This window comes from Stegodyphus dumicola, chromosome X1, assembly GCF_044657685.1.
Source record: "Stegodyphus dumicola isolate Sdum_Otavi_A_Nest chromosome X1, ASM4465768v1".
NCBI classification, from domain to species: Eukaryota; Metazoa; Arthropoda; class Arachnida; order Araneae; family Eresidae; genus Stegodyphus; species Stegodyphus dumicola.
Genome location: NC_140780.1, coordinates 86,816,272 through 86,838,059, shown reverse-complemented (window position 1 = coordinate 86,838,059; position 21,788 = coordinate 86,816,272). Strand labels below are relative to the sequence as shown.

The window sequence follows — 21,788 nt, the reverse complement described above, 5'->3', positions numbered from 1 at the left end:
GTGCTGTAATATGACAATGTTGTAATCAGGCAAATAAAAATTTAGTTTTTCGTTACCTGCAATATTAAGAGTGAATGAAGGAGGTAAAACTTCATTTAGAAGTAAAACTGCACAACATTTGGAAATCATCATTTAGGAATGGCGTTAAGGGATAATGCAGTGACATCATTTATGAAAAGTATTGAAACAGTACTAAGTACTGAAGATTTTTCAATATATTATATAGCATACAATAGAAAGGATCAGATGTAATCAATCTAGTGAAAGAATTTGCAGATAAAATTCCATCAAACTAGGGCTGCAAACAAGAACGCTGCCAGTACTGGTTGAAAAAAAAAAAAAATAATGTACATTATTGGAGGACCAACAACTTGTCCAGCATTTATACACAGTAAAGTGACAGCAGAGCTCAGGATTGCATATAATGCAGAGTATAAAGTGGATTTAAGCAGCAGGACTGTCATGTCACCGCATATGCATTAATTTAAAAATTCTCATGGATTGCCACCTGTGAGCTAATGCTAACAGCATAGGACTAAGCTAATGCTCATAGCATTATGAGATCTCAGCTTGTAATGGACTATTTAATATTGGAAAGTAGTTTTCTCTGATATATTTAAAAACCTGGATTTAAGTCATCACTATATAAAAAAAACCCTCTTATCAAAAGACTGTGCCAAGCTGCTACACCCACTCAGAGCTCTTTGCAAAGACTGTAATGCTTGAGCAGATTTTAAGTGACAGTCACCAAATAGCCAGCAGTCCTAATCATGGTTATTTCTATCTACATATAATGAGAGATTTCAGCAATATTAAACTTTTTAATATACTCTACATAATTGAAAAGTAGCTCACATTGATTTGCCATCAACTTCTTATTCTCTGGCCCATATTCAGAATGAAATTAGATCATAGAATTCTAATTTAAGTATTTTTTCTAATCAAGAAGGTAAACATTCTCTCCCTCATTTGACTCTCACTTTCATTCAAATTACCAGTGGAGAAAGAATTTTACAATTAAAATCTGATCCAGTATTTAACAGATCTTTCTAAAGTATATGGACTGAACTAATGGACCCTAAAACTAAATGGCCATTTTTAAGTTATCTTTTATTAAATTATCATCAAAATTAAAAAGTGAAATTCCACAGAAAACATTTAAAATATCCCTTTTCTAATTATATTGCTTGAGATAAATAATCTTTTATTTACTAACATTTTAGACACATGAAAAGTTGCAGCAGAACGTTTAGTTCATGGTATAACAAAACTAATATGAAAGATCCATTCTAAATGTAAAATATTTTTACCAAGAATAAATTTAGCCCTAGCTGTTAACTTAACCCAAAGTTAATATTAACTCCATTTTAAGCAAAAAATACATTTTTTACCTTACCCAAAATTAATGTGCAAAAAATGCATTTTTTACCTTTCAATTAAAATTAAGCTATAATTTTAAAATGACTTCTATATTGAACAGTTGGAGATGAGTAAGAAAATAAAAATATCCGAAACTTAAAATGCATTATCAAGGACCACATCTCAAAAGATGCAAGCTAGTGTATTCTGAACTATTAAGAACTATGCTTCAGCTAAGACTAACTATCTAGGGGTAAGTCTCCTATGTGTCAATATCAGAGAAATGTAAAACAGCATAATGTTACAAAAAGTAAAGCTTCATAAAACACATAAATTTTATTTCAGTGTTAATTTCAATATCAAAATGTTAAAAAAAATTGGCAGAATAACACATTAAATGGGGAAAACACAAAATTATCTTTTATATTTCCTATGTATAATTTAACTGCCTCAAACTTGAATTTCCAATGGTATATAATTACCTTGGTTATCTTTTTTGGATCATTTGTACCAGTTTCCAAAACTTCAACTTTCTGATAAACGTTAGGAGAGTTCACCCATCTTAATTTTTCATGTGTTTTTTTCCCTTCCATAAGTTTTCTTAAAGGACTGAAAAAAAATACCAACATATCAATAGCAAACTGGCATTATCTTGCAAAAGGGATATTAATATGCATTATCATAACATGGCCTTAAAGGGGAAATTGATTAGAAGTATAAGATTATACCTAAGCCATTTGTCCTCTTCAAAATACTGAGCAAATGATGTGGCTGACGGTGGAACTTCAACATCATTCTTCTGACGGGGAACTTCCACTCTTATTAAAGGATATCTGTACAAATAACCAGTACGGAAGCCCTAAACATAAAAATCTGCATTATTCCTATAGCTCTTAGGATTGAAACAAAGATTTCCAGTTTTAGATAAAGCCACAAAGCAATTTACAGTTTATATTACTTAAATATTTTTGTTTGCAAGACACCTGCATTACTAAGAAAGAAAATATAAAATACATGTTAGAAAAAACTTACTGCATTATCTAGCATTCTCATTTGGGCTTCAAATTCCAGATCCCAAACTTTGAATTTTTTTACTTTTGTATCTTTATCCTCTTCAACAGCTCCATCAGGCTTTCCAGTAACCTCAGCATGATTTTCTGTAATTATACTTCTAACTTTCTGTTTAGCCTCTTCACTCATAATCTGAATATTTTCTAACCCAATAGGCATCAGTCTCACCTATTATACAAAAATTATCAATATTTTGAAAGAAGCAAATAATTATCTTTTAGTTAAAATAAATTTTACTTCAGTGAAGAATTAATGCAATTTATTATTTGAAACCATTTGATAAAATTTGAAGTTCTCTTTTATTTTTGGCCTTATGAGCAAATTAAAATTACATAAACCGACTAATTGAAAATTATACAAACCTGTGCTTCACATGCTAATACAAGATTCTGTAGATAAAAAAGGGCTTCCTCTATTGATTCACAACAAACAATAACTCCATGATTTCGCAGAATCATAACCTAAAATAAAAGTTCATTAACTAATATTCATCAAAACCTATTAAAAAATGTACCAAAAATCCCTACTAACTTTATTGACAGGTCCAAGATCCCTAGCTATTTGCTCTCGCTCATTAGTATCCACAAGAATACCTTGATAATCATGGTAACTAACATCTCCAATTAATGCTGCTTCTTGCGAAACGGGCAGTAGACCCGTCTTCATAGCAGAAACCTAAAATACAAAAATTCACATTAATATTGACTTTAAGGCAACTGCATATAACTCCCTGCATATAACTAAAAAAGTTTAATTATGTTTAAACTTAAATATGTGTAGCTTTCTCATACCAAACTATTCACTGAAGTGGCAGAAAAACTGGTACAGATGAGCCTATGTACAATATACACTAATGTTACCTACGCATGTCACTACTCACATCTACTTATTTCAATATAAAGTGATAGGCAGTGGCGGAAGTTTCACATTATTTTAGAGGTATAGTCGAGATTTTTTACATATGCGAACTTCGGAAGTAATCATGATTGGAAGAACTTAAACAAAACTGAACGTACCACAGAATGGCCTTAAGACAGTGAATAAAAATACCACTTTAGCTGTCAAAAAACATTTTACTTTATTATTAAGTAAAACTGGAATTCAATGCTTTTAAGTTTCAACAGATATCACAGTTAGTACTATGCAGCAGCCTCTTCTTGTGCTTCACTATACCAGCTTTATAAAGCAAAAATCTAATCTTATACCCACTAATGAATAAATGGCAGGTCGACATACGTTATATGGGCACGAAAATTCATACACTAGACACCTGATAACTGGACATGAGTAGCCTAGTCTGACCAGTTTACATTTTCAACTGTCGCAAGCTGATGAGAGGATATGTATTTGAAAAAAACTGTACATGCATGAATTTCACATGCAACAGCAGACTGCATAGGATCTAGTTGCTCTGTAATGACAATGTTTCTTTTAGTTGGCATTCAATGAAATCTTGACATAATAAAATTCTTTCAGAGACAGCATCCTTTTTGATGAGTTGCATTTTCTCTGATGATAAGGTTACATTTATTAAGACAAAATACAACTTCACAAGTCTAGACATACCAGATTATGGAAAAAGGAGTGCTCAGCTTGTCATGGCTATCTAATTCATCAGATCTCGATGATATTAGAAATATTAGGGATGTCATGCAAACAGATCATTCTGCAGGAAATATGATATTCTAATGTCTACAGATTTTTGGGGAGGAGGGGATATGAGTATGATAGCAATTTGCCTGTAGTTTTACACTCCAGTGCAGGACCTATTAAGTTTTAGACTGGTGTACCAGTACTTTTTAGGGCCAATTCAATGTGTTTATTTAAGGCATTACAGGTTTGAATAATTAAAATATTAAACAAGTATGTATATATATATTCCCACTTCCTGTTTTACAGTTGATTAGTTGCACATGACTTAGAATGAAATATCTTTTAATTCAAACCTTTTTCAAATGTAGCACAAATATTCTTACATTTTTCTTAAATTAACCACTGTTTTATAATACTTAAGAAGACTATAATATTTGAAAAATGTAGTTTACATCATTCCTAAGAAAATTGTACATCTTTTAAAATTTTCCTTTCCTAGCACTCACTATTCAGTTTCTTAATTCAATATTAAGTATATCCAATCAAATGCTTAAATATCTGCCACTAGCTCAAGTTTGTCTTAAGAATAAGATTAAATTCTACCATAAGTAATGGTGATTCAATTGACTTAATACAAGAGCTCATACTTATACTTATCGAGGATTAATTTCTTAGATTATGAAAAAGCACACTAAGGTTATTTGCCTACAGTGAAGAGCGCCCTTGTGGAGTACTTTCCAGCACAAATTGTCTTATGCTCACATTACACATGGGTAAATCCATAAAAATACCCAGCAGGCAAATTTATTTCACACCATCCTTGGATGAACTACCACTGCTCCATTTAGCAAGCAATGGGCACTGGCACTTTATAATTACCATATCTGCCGGCATATAAGATGCACCCCATTTTGTATACACTTTTTTGAACGATAAAACTTTATTACTGATTATTATAATGAATTTACAGTATTTTAAATATAAAGTAATACAAATTAATACTTTCTACAAATACCCAATATACCTGGGAGAGAAAACTTTTTAATTCTCTTTGTCAAAACCCAGAACACATCTGCAGAGTTAAATGAAGAGTCACTTGAAACCTCTTCTAAATTAGCATCAGAGTCCTCATACAACAAACTGTCCTTGGTACCATTCAGTGAATTACTACATCTTCCCAGTTCTGCCAAGTTCTTGTCATTGTCTCAGTTGGAGTTGGTCCGAAATGCCTCTCTGCAGTCTCATTTCCATGTTCTTTAGCATACACAATCACACGTAGCTTGTATGCTATGTTACAGCAATGCTGACTTGTTTTTAAGTCATAACTTTATAATAAATTTAAGAAAATTGAACAGCAGAAATTTCACAGGCTTAAAAAATGAAACGTTAAACGAACCCAACAGTGATCGTCAGTGACACTGCATGCATATTCACTGAACAATACGTAACTATAATATTCCCACACTCCACAGGGGAAAAAAACGCATAGCTCCGAATAAACTTAATATCGATGTATAAGATGCAACCAGTTTTTCAGATTTTCAAAGAAAAAAGTTAGTCTTACACGTCGGCAAATATGGTATATGAAAACTTCAGCTAAATTCGTAACAGCCTTTTAAAAATCTCTATGTTATGCATAAAACACTCCTGAAACAACTGATCTAGAGAACAATTCATTTAGTACCAAATGAATTAATGTTTTGAGAGCTCAACCTGCAATATTCAAACACATGGATCATAATTACCGAAGTGTTGTTTTAAAATTTTAAATTTATTTTCTTCATTTTTTGACCAGTATCAATTCTTTTATCCCCAAGTCAATAAGTTAATTTAAGACAGACAAGTTATTCACATCACTTCATTTTACAACTAGTTTAGATTAGTTACTGAATGGAAGGTCGATGCACTAATAACATAATTACCATGATTTAGCATTTGATAGGAATCAACATATTTTGAAAAGCTTAAAAACAAGCTATGGGATCTTAACTACATTATATAACTATCTTCAACATAAAAGTAGCCAAAGATAAATTTTCAAAATTGCTTCACTGAATTCAAATCTTTTCTCTTACAAAGTTTATTTGTTGTTTACAATTTGTTGCAGAAAAGACACTAATAATAACCAACATACTCAAGTTTTCACAAACCAAATTAAGGAACTGGTTTCATGCAGATAATATAAAAAAACTTATCGAATTAAAATTCAAACATCCATTTTCTCAGCTACACTTAGAGATAACCAAGAAACTGTTTTCTGCCTGCCCATTAAGATTATCAAGTTTTACAAATTCAGACATGAAAGAAATTCGTATTTCTAACTCCTTTTGAGACTTTTTAAAAACATTTTTAAATTTTTAACTGCTGATGGCAGAACATATTTTGTGGGTAGTAGAATTTTTGATACTGTATCCAGCCACAAATGTCTAAAAAGATTCAAGTAGAAATAGTAGATTTAATTTTTTTAACCTTTATTGCACTGAGTAATGCAGTTTTCAAATCACATCCCTAAACAATTTCAGGACCCATTTTAACCCCATCATTGCCATCTTCCATTTTCCAGGTAAACAAAAATGGTTATTATGCACTTACATTTTAAACTCTTGCCTCCTAATATACTAATCTCTTATGCTTCTAGCTTTAATAGTTTCAGAGTAATAAGATAAAGAAAACTTATTATTTCACATTAACTGCAGGTTATATTATTTCATATTAAATTCACCCTTCTAAATTATAAGCTATCCAAACTTACTGCAACACATGGTGGATGATGAATATGAATTACACATCTGACATCTGGACGTGCAGCATGTACAGCAGAATGTAGAACAAAACCTGCTCTATTGAAAGTAAATGAAGTAGATCCAGGATCTACTACATTGCCTTGCATGTCAACTTTAAGCAAAGATGAGGCTGTAACTTCAGGATATTGCAGACCGAACGGATTGAGAAGAAAGTGTTCCAAATCTTGACTAACACGAACCTGAAATTATACAATATATGTATACAGACATTCATTTATTGAAATGTATCAAAAGTTCAAATTGTAAAATCAGACTTACTGTAATATGATTGTAAATATTTTCAGAATATCCATATAGATCAATCAGTCGGTAAACTGCTGCCAATTTACAACGAAGAAGTTTTTCCATTTTGGTGTAACGAATACCATCAACTCCTCTAATATCATTAATAGGAATTACACAATGTCCAGATCGAAAACCTGAAGAGCGGCGATTAGGTAGTAGTAGTTCTGTCACTTGTTGTAAAGCAGTTAAGTTGGCTGGTAGATAACCTTCATTAATTTGTGATTCTATAATACGCTCCAATTCTTCCCGAAATACTTGACTAAAAGAAAAATTAAAATATTAAAAAACTTTTACTGCTGTTACAATCAATACAAGTTAGTGTTCCTGTTAAAAAAAATAGCCTTAGACATTACAATTTTTCAGTTCTGATTAGGAATCGCGTGTCTAATTCAAACGAGTAATTTATGCTTTTTGAACACTTATAACTTTTCATTTTCACACACGGTAAGAAAACTCGTGAAGCTTCTTTGTTGATACTCAAGGCCTACCAGATTGAACAAAATTCTGGTTCCCAGTTTTCATTGGCTTTTGCGAAATTCATCACTAGGTGGCGCTCGCACTCTGCTACACTTTTGCTATACGTTCACTATTTGTAACGTGGCTTGTTATTTACAAAAAATGTATTTTATTAAAACGTGTCGCGGTTTACTTAAAGTAACATAGTAACATGGTATATTGTAGCGAGCCATACTGTAGTTCTAAACATGTGTCTTTCTGTGAATTTCATGGTGAGGAATGTCTGAAATAAAGATGGACCAGGAACATATCTCGAAAGCGTAAAGTTACTGCTATTTAACACTTCGCAAATGCAACTAATTGAAGATAAATCTTTGAAAATTAAATCATTTGTTAAATGCTTGATTATCTGTCAATATACAAAGACCAAGGACTAAGTTAATTATTATTATTTGTGGAATGCCTTTTGAAAAGATTCCAACTACCTCCACACTGTACTTAATAAAAACATGAGCAGAAACAGAACAATTTACCATACAGATAGATAAGGATATTAAAAAGAAAACATGACTGGTAAAATTGAAATAGGAAAATAAAGGCTTTGGTATTTTTATAATTTGTACGATTTTCTTTGGTATTTGATGCTTTTGAATTTTGTATACAAAAATACAGCACAAAGTCAAAGGAAATTAAAATCAATAAGCTCCTTGGTGAAATGGTCATAATCAGATGATAGCAATGTTTAGGGTATGCGAAGAAATATCCATATCAGAATTTAATCTGTGGAAATGATGCAATTAAGAACACAATGATAATAAGGCTTGTTGTTCACTTTATACTGAGATCTGATTAAATGACAGAAATAAAGAATGAAAGCATAGCATTTCAGAGGTACAATTCAGATTGACAATGTGTGAGCACAGCTACCTCTTCTGAAAACATCTCTGCTGCAGTGGAATCTTTTAGGTACATGGAAGATGTTGAAATCGCAACTAATTATGGCCCTTGGTTATTTTGCTCAACAGACGTACAAGTTGCTCCTTTTCCAATCATTCCTTCATAGTGGGGCATTTTCTATCAGGTAGATTTTTATATGGTGCAGTAGATATAATTTCAAAAGCTATTGGAAACATTTTTTATTAAGCTGATAGTATAATACTTATTGCAAAATGCCGTTAACAAGTCCACGTAAAATACCTGTTTCACTTTCTTACACAGAAGAGCTTAACATAGCTGCCAACCTTGAAATATGAAATCTCAAGAGGCCTCTGTATAAAATATCATTCTGGTAGGTTTTCTACTGTGATGCAATGCCATTTCAAAAGTACTCCAACCTGACTTAAATTCCTTTCATAATGCATCATTCAGGTTACAGCACTCTTTATAATGTGATTCTGATGTTAAAAATATTAATATTTAATTAAATATTTTAAATTTTATGGCCTTTGGCTAATTTCTTTTCATAATTTCCGTACATTTTTATACTGAGAAAATTCTTAACAGAAAAGGGCTTTCTCGACAGTACATTTAAATACATAAATCATCACAGCATATAAACTAATGTACATGCTACTGCATATGCATTATATTTTCTGGATAATTTACTATTATATTGGGGCAAAACAAAATGAAATATGAATATTCACTAATTAAATACTGGTTGAAGATTCACATAAAGTTCTACAAATGTCTAAAGTAGATTAAGGCGATTTACATCAAAGATAATTTAATAAGAAAACATTAGCTTAAAATCACTCAGAGAGGGGAATGAAGTTTCATTAATTCAATATGTTTCATGTACAGCTGAAAAACACTTGACACAACTAAGGCTAAAAATTAAAAACCAGGAGACTGACCTATCAGGAGATGTGATGAAAAATCAGGAGAATTGGTTGAAGAGAGAATCAGAAGAGGTTAATAACCATTAACAGGTAAATGAACTATAGGGACAAGACCATTAAGATAACCAAACTCCAATCATCTCTTCATTAGTATAAACATACTCAGCCAAACCTCTGCACATTTCTAAGTGAACATATTTTGAAATGAATATTTAATTCTTAACAACACTAATTTAAAACAATTTTCAAAACTGCAACATGTTAGAAGCTACTTTCAAAAATTTCTATAAGTAAATCAAAAACAAGCATATTCTAAAATTCAGATCCAAAATTAATAATTATTATTTACGCTGTCTAAATGCTTTCCATGAACTTCAATAAGGGAACAAACCTTTTCGCAAACAAAAATTAAAATTAAAATCAACAAAATGAAAAATGGATTTATCAGTAACTTATTTCCTATTTTCCAGTAACTACTACAGAAACTAATACATCTAAATTAAAGGAATCCTATTCAATAAATGAAAGAAACCTGTTCATAATCATGTCCACCCTTTTCCTTCTTTCCATTTCTTTCATATCCTGGTCAATATCTGGAGGCCTCCACATTTGTTTCTGACTTTCTGGATCATCTGGATCATATTTGGCAACAGGCCCATTTTCTTCTATGGTCCCATTTGGCTTATTTTCTATGTCGGCCATACCTGACTTAAATCTATAAAAAAAATCTCCATTTTACCAAAAGAAAATGCATCAATCATATGAATTCCATTTCAAATTGTTTTGAATTAACATATTAAACCAACACTGCTTATTACTACAACAGTAATAGGCCATATACAAATACTCGACAAAAACCCTCCTCCGGAAGAACACTTCTTTCTTTTACATAATAGCTTACTTTTCCATCTTGCATTATAAAAAGCATAAACACATTCATATAACTAGCTTGTTTTGTGAGTATGGATTCTAGATAAAATTATTACTTTTCATCTTGGTTTTTACCTACTCTGGCACTGATTAATTTGTTTAAATTAATTAACAGCTTATGACAAATAAGCTGTTTGTTAAATATGTCAGCACAGTATAATAAGGGAAAGCCTGCAATAACTTGAGGTTAATGTAATTATAAAAAAATGCTGGAGTGCTCTACTGCTTGAGGCAAAGCACCTTTGTGAAGAGTCTTTCAGAAATGGTCTGATTTATAGCAGACATTAGAAAAACAGACACTTGACTAATTCATTCCATCAGCAGAAAATCCTGCAGCCCTTGTTTTGCAACTTTAATTACCTTTAATTTATTTAATAATTATAATGATGCATTTTTTTCCCCTTTGAAAATAGGTCTGAAAAATAAGGTACATCTTATATGTTGATACTCAGTTTATTCGGAGTTAGCATTTCGCAAGTTAGTGAATGGGTCAAAGCTTCATGGGATGCTGCGAAAACAGAGTGGTTAAATCATTTAAGAAAAATGGTATTAGTAAAGTAGTGGATGGTACATAGGACAATTTGTTGTATAAAGACTCAGATGCTGGTTTAAAAGAGGTTTTAAGTGACTCTTTACTTAGCTCTGGAGATGAGTGTCTGGGTTTTAACTAAAGATGAAAAGGTGTTCTTTCCCAGATTAAATTGGGTATCTGCAGAAAGCATTACTTCATATTTGTATTACTTTATATTTAAAACACCATAAATTCATTATAATGATCAGTAATAAAGTTTTATCCTTCAAAAATGTGTCTAAAAAAGGGAGTGTATACGCCGTCATATACCATACTTGCCACTTGTAAGATGCATAATTTGTTAAAAATTATTCAAGATATAAACATAACAAATATAAAAAAGCAGCATGTGAATTTATATACAATGGCTCAATCATGCACATTACATCTCAAAATTTAATCGAACAAAACAATTTTATGCTAATATAAATTTTATAGTCAAAACAAATTCTACAATACTTTAATAAACGACTTTTGCATCATTTAAAAATAACGAAAATAATTGTTACATTCAGTTTTATTAATAATCGAACTAATTAAATGTTCTTAAATTCCTCAATAAATTTATTTTCAGTGAGATACATGAACTCACAGAAAACAAGATTTATTTTTGGTTAGTTGGTTTATTTTTAATGGCACAAAACCTCGAGGGTTATTATGTGCCAGACAAGTGGTGAATAAAATTCAAGATGCGCAAACACACTGTATCAAATGAATGGATGAAATGAACATGAAATGCTGATGAAGGCATGGAGAAATGACTGAGAAATGCTCTAGCAACAGGTAGAGCAGGATAAAAGGAAAATAACTCAAATCATATGGTAAAAAGAGACATCTTTTAAAAATCTTATGAGGTTGATGTGAGGGTTTCTTCCACTGAGATCTGTTAAGTTAACATTCGTCGAGTTAAAACGATAATCATGTTTTTCACTAAAAGTAGGACAGCAGGTTAAAATGTGATTTACTGAAATGGGAATGTTGCAAGTGCCACAAATAGGCTCATTACCTCCTTTCAAAAGATACTGATGTATCAGTCTGCAGTGACTAATTCGTAGGCGAGTCAGCAGTACATCCTCCTTTCGCTTCCCTGCCTTAATTTGTTCAGAGTCTGGCATTCTCAGAGTTCTTGCCACCTGGACAAGATCTTTAATCTGATGTAATTCCGTATGTCTGTAAAAGGGAAATCATTTTCAGTGGTAACATCAAAGTTCGTTGTGACATCGGCGAGTGCATTGCCTTTGATGTCAGCACGTCGAGGCACCCAGCAGTACGCAATAGAATAACCTGCATTTCTCAAACGGAGGTGTGCCTTTAAAATTTCTAAGACCAAAGGGTGGCCAGTATTTGTATTTATTGAATCAAGAGCACTTAGGGAAGTCAGAGTAGATGATGAACTTTCTGCTATTCTGCTTAGAAATAAAGATTAAGGAATTCAAAATGCCAAACGTTTCTGCAGTAAAGACAGATGCAGCCTTACGAAGTTTACTTCTATGTTTCTTTATCACAGACAAAAGCTGCCCCGACATGATCATGATTCTTTGAGCCATCTGCAAAAATTGCTCTATAGTTGGAATAACTGTTTCTATGCTCCAGGGAAATTTGTTGATATTACACATCATTGGTACTGCTCTTCTTAAGTTCTCCAAAAATGTTAAGTAGGTGAATATTCACTTCTTGCCAGGGAGCAATACTGAAAAAGGTCGAAGCTTTTGGGATGCAGATCATTTAGGTTGAATTCTTCATCAGTGAGTGAATGCAAAGATCAAAAGGTGAGTGAGATACATGAAGGACGTACTTGGTCAAGATGCCAGTACTGATCAGATGTCATGAGTTGGACAGGATGTTTGGCCTGTGACATTACTTTATAATGAAGTTCGATGGACAGTTGCTTGCATCTGAATTCCAGAGATGGTTCAAAACAAATGATATATAAACTTTGGACTGAAGATGTTCTGAAAGCCCCACAGCAAATACATAACGCTTGATGGTGGACTAGATCCAATTTCAGTAGCACAGAAGATCTTACTAATCCATAGATAACACAGCCACAGTCAAGTTCGGAACAAATTAAAGCTCTATAAATGCGGAGCATAGAACAATGTTCTGCTCGCCATGAAGTATTGGCAAGGACTTTCAGTATGCTCAGAGCTTTAGTGCATTTTTTCTTTAAATTTAAGACATGCGGAAGGAAAGTGAGCTTTTTGTCAAAAATAACTCCTAGGAATTTTGCTTCTGGGTCAACACGGATCAAAGAGCCGTCGAGATGCAGCTCTGGATCAGGATGAAAGATTTATTTTTGATTAAATTTCTCAAATATTTTAGTATCTCCCAACATAAACGCATAGAACACCAATGAAAAAACAATTCTTTTACATTTAAATATTTTTAAATAAGTTAACATTTTAATGCCCACATTCAAACTTCTTTACATAAAAGTAATTAATCACAGCTCCCATAACTACTGCTCATACACCAAACACTCAAAACTAAAGCATAAAAATCAGAAAATTTTCAAATTTTCAGCAAAATCTAGAACTAAAAAAATGAGTACCAAAAGCTGACAATTGAAGGAACACATTTTACAACTACATGTCCGTGTTACTAATTTTTTAGTCTAAAATATAGAATTTGAATTAAAATATAGAATTTGAAACTGGGTTTTTAGGTCCTCATGAAATGAAAATCACAGCTAATGAAAATATCCAAACATTTAAAATTAAAGTAATTTTGAACAATTTGCATTTTTACACATCCAAAATAGAAATTACAGTACAGCACTTTTGCTATTTTGTTTAAGTAATTATCTATACAACTATGTAAATGACTAATTGAAGATTAAATTTATTAAATGATGAAACATTATCAATGTGTACTGATTATCCTGTGCAATTGAAGTCTAGAAAATACTAATTTTGAATTTTAATCTCACCATTAGAAACATTTCTGTTGACTGACATTTTGTCATCTTTGGATAAAAGGCAAATGATAGTATGGATTCCCATCAAATTTCTCAAAAATACACTAAAAGCAAAATGCAATATTTTTTTTCCCACTTTGAAATAAACTTTTCAAACTTGGGGCCATATGCAGAATGCAAAAGTATTTGGAAAAAATATTTTACAAGAAGTAGGCACAAAACATCTGTTTAAATAGTAACATGCCAATGTAAAATAACCGCAAATAAGTTTCCAAAATTTTCAGCATATTTATACGAATTTCCTATATTTAAAGTAGTTAAAATTTTGAGGTAATGATAAATTAAAAGGCAAATGGCCTCTCATTTTTGTGAGCTGGTATTTAAATGATGCAATGTTCATTTACACTGTTCATTCATTTGAAGTTTTATGAGATCGAAATTTCCACTTCACACAAAACTCAGAAACTGCAAGTAAAATTTCTTCAGACTTCATAAAATCGCAGACGAGACAATGAATTCTGACCGACTGACGACAATAATAATGAAGTAACTAGCTTAGAAGTTCCAAAAGAATAAAGTATCTACACTACAGGAAATCGTATCGAAATAATCGAATCATAAATAAAGCAAACTTAGCGACTTCTACGAATCTGTTCATGCCATCGAAGAAAAATTCATTAAAAATATTAAATTATATAATCAAAAACAACGAAACTCCTTTCATTTTCTTCGCCCAAACAATGAAACCATAATTCTCAGAGTACTCCCACCCCCCAACTCCACAATCTGACGAATATCCGGTTCAAAAACAATTATGAATTTGCTTTCGTTTCGTCCGCTAACCAGCATTACCATCACAACAAATGCACGAAATAAATATCGCCGATTTACTGTTGTGGTTATGCTTGTGCGTTGAGCAATTTTTGTTTTATTTCACATGCTGAAATGTTCAACATTCGGAGAAATAACAGCAATACAGAGTGATCTTCCAAGTTACTTCCTTAACCTATATGGTGGACGCACGCTCAAAGTATTTTGAAGAGATTTTCATCTAATATTCTACTGCAGTTTAGTCACTGAAGCATTATTACCACCTTCACAGTTCTTATCATAGAAAATAATATTCAAGTGGCGCCGATGTCGGGCAGTGAACATTACTTTATAATGAAGTTCGATGGACAGTTGCTTGCGTCTGAATTCCAGAGATGGTTCAAAACAAATGATACATAAACTTTGGACTGAAGATGTTCTGAAAGCCGTATTCTCAAATAGAATCTGAATGATTTTAAAATAAATAAAAATTTTTCAATTACTAAAATATGCATGTCACTCATCCGCAAAAATGATTAAAGCCAATTAGTTAATGGCAATCCAAAACGTAATGTTAAAGGAATTCTTCACTCACTGCACCCAACCTCAAAAACAAAATACGCAATACAAATTTGAAGATTCATTTTTAAATCTACATACGCAGTGCCTCCCCTTTCTTTTGTGGCATTTCATTAAGCTGACAAATGAAGTGTTCAAAATCTGAAATGTTGAGTCTAAATTGCATGGTACCATCTTCCGCTGCTATTTCATCATATCCAGATGAAATATCAATATAAAATAAAAGAAAGTGCAAAAATATACTTCGAACGAGGCACCTACCATTAAAACCAATAATTACATAACAACGGCATACATGTTTCAGCATAAAATATTAAATCTCCGCTCATCAAGAATATGCTTAATTCCGAATATCAAGACCTTATTTCTGTGCCGAAATGTTAGCATCCTCAACAGTAGCACTCAATCGCAGTTCAAAGTTAATTGAAAATTTCCCCAAAACGTTATGAAATTTATAAAAGTGTACAATGAAAGTTAATTCCAGAGGTTTCTAACAAACGTAAATGAATTTATTAGTGAGTAAGATTTAGTTGCAAGATCGAAGAATATACATCATCACACCGACGCGGATCACAAGGTGGTTTCATTACCCCTTTCTTTAAAAATGCCTTCAATTAATGAAAAAAAAATCCGAAACTTTTCGGACAAATAGTAGATATTCACATCTCGACAGTTAATACTCTTCAAAGTGTTAAACAGGAGAAAAGAACATAACCGTGAAATTAAATATCTAATACGCATAGCAACTCCCGATTAACCGGGAACGATGCTCACGGCTAGTGAGAAGATATAGTTAAACAGAGGCAAAAGGAGTAAACAGAAAAATATTAAGTTTTCCTGCATTTTCAAGCAGTTTAATCTGGAGGACAGGAGGATAATTCTTTAGCTAGGCGAATTAAATCAGCATCGGAGGGTAGGACTGCAAATAAAGATCAGAAAATGAAGAAACGAAGTTACCTAATGCAAATAAAAATTTAGTTTAGTAGTTGCATTTTTATTACTCAGCAATTTGATTTATTTTTCGGCTTTTAACTGTATCGTGAAAAACCCTAAAGGCATCACCAAACATTAAATTTAAATCCCGCACAGAATTTTACTCTGCAGAACAACTTGATCAAAAAAAAAAAAATAAATAAATAAATAAAAAAAAATGTATCATATATTTAAAAAATTACATTGGAAAAAAACAATATCCCTTAATACAAATATTAATTATCCTAATAAATAAATTAACCAACTTCCCGTTGCAAAAAAAAATCATGCTAAACTTTTCACTATATTAAAAAAAAATCGCTTCGAGGTGCACTGGCTCTTGTCTAGATGCACCAATGTACCAAATTTTGTAGCCCTGGGTCTATTAGCTTACGCGCAACATGAACAAAAGACACACACACAAAGACAGAATCTTTCTTTTATTTATGTAGAGAAGACTACTCAGCAATTTACAATTAACGGATGATTTCACAGTGCCATATATTCGGGATTACGTAAATCTGAATTTTTTTAATAAAAACAACTTCCAAATTATCTGCAATTACTGTCCCACCATTGACCGAGCGGTTCAAGACTGCTGAATACTGGTAGTTCTTCCCCGAATTCGAATCAACGAAGAGGCTGGCTGTATGATTGATCTTCCTCACGCGTAACGTATATACGAGGCAGATGGTCTTAGAAATCTTCCATGAAGGCACACAGCCCTTGAGTATTTGCCATATTCATATAGCTATCTGCTATTATTGCTGCTAACCCACTCTTCCCCCCCTTCTCCCTTTCCTTTTATCCGTTAACAGATTAGTTTAACGGTTACGGTCTGGGTCCTGAGTTCGATTAGTCAGTCCTGGTATAATCGGGAAATGACTTTGATGCCAAAGAAAATTGTGAGCTTGCTTTCAGATACACAATTTAACCTTCCTCGCTTTCAGTTTCATATTAAAATGGAAAATCTTAAAGCATAAAAGCACGTGTTTAGGAAACACAAACAACATTGAGTCACGACTTAAAACTTATGACAAGAAATTTCATGAAAATATTTTAAAAACTTTGTTCATAATATCGATGCCCACCAGCGACCGAGCGGTAAAGTCGCTGAACACTGGTAATTCGGTCCGAGGTTCGAATCCCGCGAACGGGCTGGCTGCATGGGTGTTTTCGTGTTTTTTCCATGTGTAACGTGTATACGAGCCAGTTTCCCTTAGAAAGTCCTACACAAAGGCATCCTTCCCTTCAGGCAGATAACCCTCGAGGCTTTGCCGTAATTAAATAACCTAACCTGTTCATAATATCGATATAAATCACGTAATAAAATATAAATACGCTTCATAATCTCTCTTTATATATCTCTCTTTTTTATTTTTACGACGGGCATAAGCCATTTTTAGGCGTTCGCCATTGCTAAGGCCTGAAGCGGTGGTCATTTCATTATGGAGGTACCTTGATAGCTGGCCACCGTTACCTCCTATGAAGGCACAGACAGTTCACGTCCATACCTTCTCCGGGATTCGAATCCGGGTTTTTTTGCTATTGTAGTAGGCTACCCTAACGACTATACCGTCTGGCCGGCTTTTTTATAAAAATGCGGATCTGAAAATTATTTACATTTCCAGCTTTCCTAAAAAAGTTTACCTTTAGAAAACAGCAAAAGTATGCATATGCTAATTACTGGAAAAACTACAGAAGGCATTTTATGTAGCCAACTATTATCGAATTAAAAAACTGCTTTTAAATTCAGTTTATAGAAACAGCTCCCTCCACCAAATTAACTTGAAAGAATTACAGCATTTTTTTTTTTTTTTTTTTATACTTCTAACATAAATTTTGGACAAGAAAGCATTTAAATTCAAACTACGGTCCCTAACGAAGTGAAACTAGGCTACTAAACATTAACCTACTTTTATCCGACAGGTTATCAGAAAAAATTTCAAAACAGGTCACGCTCTCAGATCATACAGCTTAATAATTCCGCAAAGAAAACAATAAAATACTTCAAAAGACACGCATGCAACACAATTCAGCAGAGAACTATTCCATTATTTTTTGAAAGATATTGAAAAGGTGGAAAAACTACATCGAACTACATCGACTGACTGAATATATATATAAAAAAATACCAGGGGATTTCATTTAACAACAAAGATAAGTGAACTCTGCAGTTTCTTTTTAATGATCATATAACACTTGACTAACAATTAGATAGCATTAAAAGTAAATCTTCATATATAACCTAAGTTTTCAATTAACTGCCACATTTATGTAATTAAGAGTAAATTCTTACACCTTTACAAAAGATCCCGAAAATAAGTGCGTTATCCTCAACTGAATATGTGTAAGCTTTTTGACAGTGATTAGCCAGTTTTTCACACTGAATGATAAATACTTCCTCCTCTCTTCCAACAAAGCATTAGACTTTCCCTTTTTTAAGTCTTTCTCAGACCATCTTCTAAATAACTCTACTTTTTAATACTTAACGTTGGCGACTGGAAAGGCTCCTCGAGTACTTCGATAAAAGTCAGAGATGAATATTCAAAGCTAAGCGTTTAAAAATAGTTAACCTTTCAGCAGACAAAATTTTATACATTCCGAACCCCCCCCCTACATTCTCTCTTCAGTACGTCGACTTCCGTATACAGGTTCAGAGTAGAATAAATGAGCTTCCAATGCCCTAATCCGTTCACTGCCACATGCCAGCATTAATTCTAGTTTAAGGAATTAATTTGTTCAAATCAAATCTAATTTCCAAATTATATTAATTAAATTTATGTGGAAATCATTCCTCAAACACATAAAACAAGAAGTCTTGTTGGTTTCTAGAGTATCCTCAGAAAACTATAAAAAAGCGCTAGTCAGTCTGTTTAATTTTGCATGAATACAGAATTTAGACAAAACTCAAAAACCCCAATATATGGTTTAACAGATTCGAATGCAGAAACTTAATTATCTGCCAATCGGTGACGACAGACAGATAAGATTGTATCTTTAAACGCTCACTTTAATCAAAAAGGAATGATGTTTGAAACAATGGCTAATAACATCAAACATTTTTTGCTCGCAGCCCAACTAAGAGTATCTAAAGCTTTTACACCTTTAAGGTTTAAATTTAAGTTTGCTTCCTGTTTTGCTAAGTTTGGAAGTAGTTATGTTTAAAGTATTAACAACATAATTTAATTCCCCCCTTAACCTAAGTAGTGGAGTTTGATATCTAGAAGACCTAGCTCACTGGCCAAGTATGGGAGAGCGCCACAGTTATCTAACTTACGATGGAAGAACTCGTGACTGAAAAATTGGCTCGTATTGAATGAGTCGTAATTTACCTCATAGACACAGAACGAGCAACGGAGCATTCATAAAACAAAAAAAAATTTTTTTTTTTTTTTAATGATGTAAACTGTAAGTCGCATCTGCCTCCAATGATTACAAGAATTAATTTTTCAAAATAAAACGCACCACGTTAAAAACGCATAAAAAGAATACTCATTCTACAACTATATCCTCTAGACGTCATAATTACTCAACCAATCAGACTTTATAGCACTGCATTAGAGCTAACTACAAGTAATGAGAATAAATTGCCTGTGAACCTGCATCACCCACTATTTCAATGCTTTGACTTATGGAGGTTTTTCACCGTTAATTTAACTAGCTATAAACTTACTTATCTCGCGAGATACAATATAAATACATAAAAAGTCATTACCAGTTTACATGAGAAAAGCTGTACCAAAATTCAGTTTCACGAATTTAAAAAATGTATTGAATTTTTATTACTGGTATGGAGAAAGGGATATCAGTTGTACTTAAGTCAAATAAAATAAAAGGCTGCTTAACAGAATATTTAAGCAAGATATAATTGTCAGACTAAGGGAAAGATTGCTTAGGGGAAAGTTTCATGAAACTGAGCTGTATTCATGTTACACATGGGGAAAAAAAACCTTTGTATTTCCACTGTTAACCAGAAAATGAGCCCCAAATAAACGACCAGCGTTCAGCAGTGTTACCCCACTGGCCACTAGTGAGCTCGGTTAGAATAAATTTTAACGTCTGTTAAACTGAATGCAAAAAAAATCTGACTAATAACTTCATATCTTTTTATACTTTAACCGTATACGAAACATCACGAAATGATTGAAATGTATTATGTTTTGCTTTTATATCCTGCACACTCTGCAGAAATAAAGTATTAAGGCTTCAAAGAAATAACGAAACCCTTTGAAAGCTATGCTCTTTCCAAAACATTTGGAAGTATATAAAAATTATTATTTTGCTAATTGAAATTATGAAAGAAGAAAAGGGAATAAAAGACTATGTAGTTCACCTGACACCACAGTGTACCTACTCTTAAGATAACGTTTTTTAACTTTAAATTTATATTTAACATAAAAAGAAATAAAATAGCTAGTTTAACAAAACAAATTAAATGCCTTCAAAAATTATCTTGGATTCATTGATGCCTTCTGGTCCATTCTCAACAATGTCTAAGACAAGATACTTTTCTAGCTCTAGCCTTTACGAGCCCTTTTATACAGTTATTTCCCAGAATGTTGTTTCTACGTTGTATTCTAGTTTCTGGACTGTTTTATTTTGTTAGCAAGATTTTTTTTTATTCCTGCTGAATTTATCACTTATATGGTAAATTTGAAATCTTTCACAGAGCATTAATTATTCTATGACAAAAAAGGGGGGGAGAAAGACAACTGATTTTTTAGACATTGCTGCCGACTTTCATGAGATACTTTGATTTATTCTTTTTATACTACTGATACCTTAACTAACCTTCGAGCGGTATGATAAAACATTTGTGAATAATTGTTATTTAAGGGGTCCTTCAGGATTATAAATAAAATCAGTTTTGCGAACATTAAAAATGTAGATTAATTTCATTTTAAAATAAATACGCTGAATAGTTCAATTGAAAACAATGAACATGCTTACATAATCATATTTTTAAGGTAAATATAGTGCAAAATGAGTCACTTAAGCCCATACTAGGTACATTTTCAGGTGGATGGGACACCACTATTTCACCACGCACCACTAGTCGTGCAGGTACAGTCCTAAAGCACCAATTTTGATATACAAGATCCCGAGGGGACGATTCGAGGGTCTCCCACCCTTCTTCCTCTATCACCAAACTATTCCTGAGGTTTTTGGGGCTAGCCAGTATTTTGTAAGTGCCCCATGCCGCACAGACAAAAACATCCATGCCTTCTCCGGGATTCGAACCCTGGGCCCATCGGTACGGCAAGGCAGAGTTTACCACTACAATATCGATCAAGGTAGCTGAAGCACATACCATACCAACTCAAGGTTAAAAGAATTTATTTGATATCATCTGTAACAACTCCCCAGATTTTATAAACTTAATTTTCGCGTACTCCGCATATTAAATTACCTCGATTTCCTTTTCAAATTATCTTTTCCATCTTAAAACTAACCTTTCCTTTTCTCTTAAATTATGCTACCGAAGACTATCGATTTCGAAAGACATCCTTCACCAGCAAAACTCGGAACTGACTGACCTTAAGTAGCTTCGTCAATGCCTTTGCGCTGGATAAATCAAGCAAACTTATTTCCGTGTG

General features: G+C 32.6%; 1 protein-coding gene across 10 annotated transcripts in view; it reads right to left on the bottom strand.

Annotated features, from left to right (window-relative positions):
- The window catches only part of LOC118191570 (protein hu-li tai shao-like), a 122,583-nt gene that overhangs the window by 39,434 nt on the left and 61,361 nt on the right, over positions 1–21,788 (bottom strand). For all 10 annotated transcript variants that reach the window (XM_085807360.1, XM_085807359.1, XM_085807363.1 and 7 more), the window contains exons 2-9: positions 9,942–10,124; positions 7,086–7,371; positions 6,776–7,006; positions 2,962–3,105; positions 2,793–2,891; positions 2,392–2,598; positions 2,088–2,218; positions 1,842–1,968 (exon numbers count right to left, since the gene is read on the bottom strand). In XM_085807360.1, coding sequence (XP_085663486.1) covers positions 1,842–1,968; positions 2,088–2,218; positions 2,392–2,598; positions 2,793–2,891; positions 2,962–3,105; positions 6,776–7,006; positions 7,086–7,371; positions 9,942–10,111 — 1,395 coding nt within the window. In that variant the 5' untranslated portion in view covers positions 10,112–10,124. The remainder of the gene's footprint in view (positions 1–1,841; positions 1,969–2,087; positions 2,219–2,391; positions 2,599–2,792; positions 2,892–2,961; positions 3,106–6,775; positions 7,007–7,085; positions 7,372–9,941; positions 10,125–21,788) is intronic.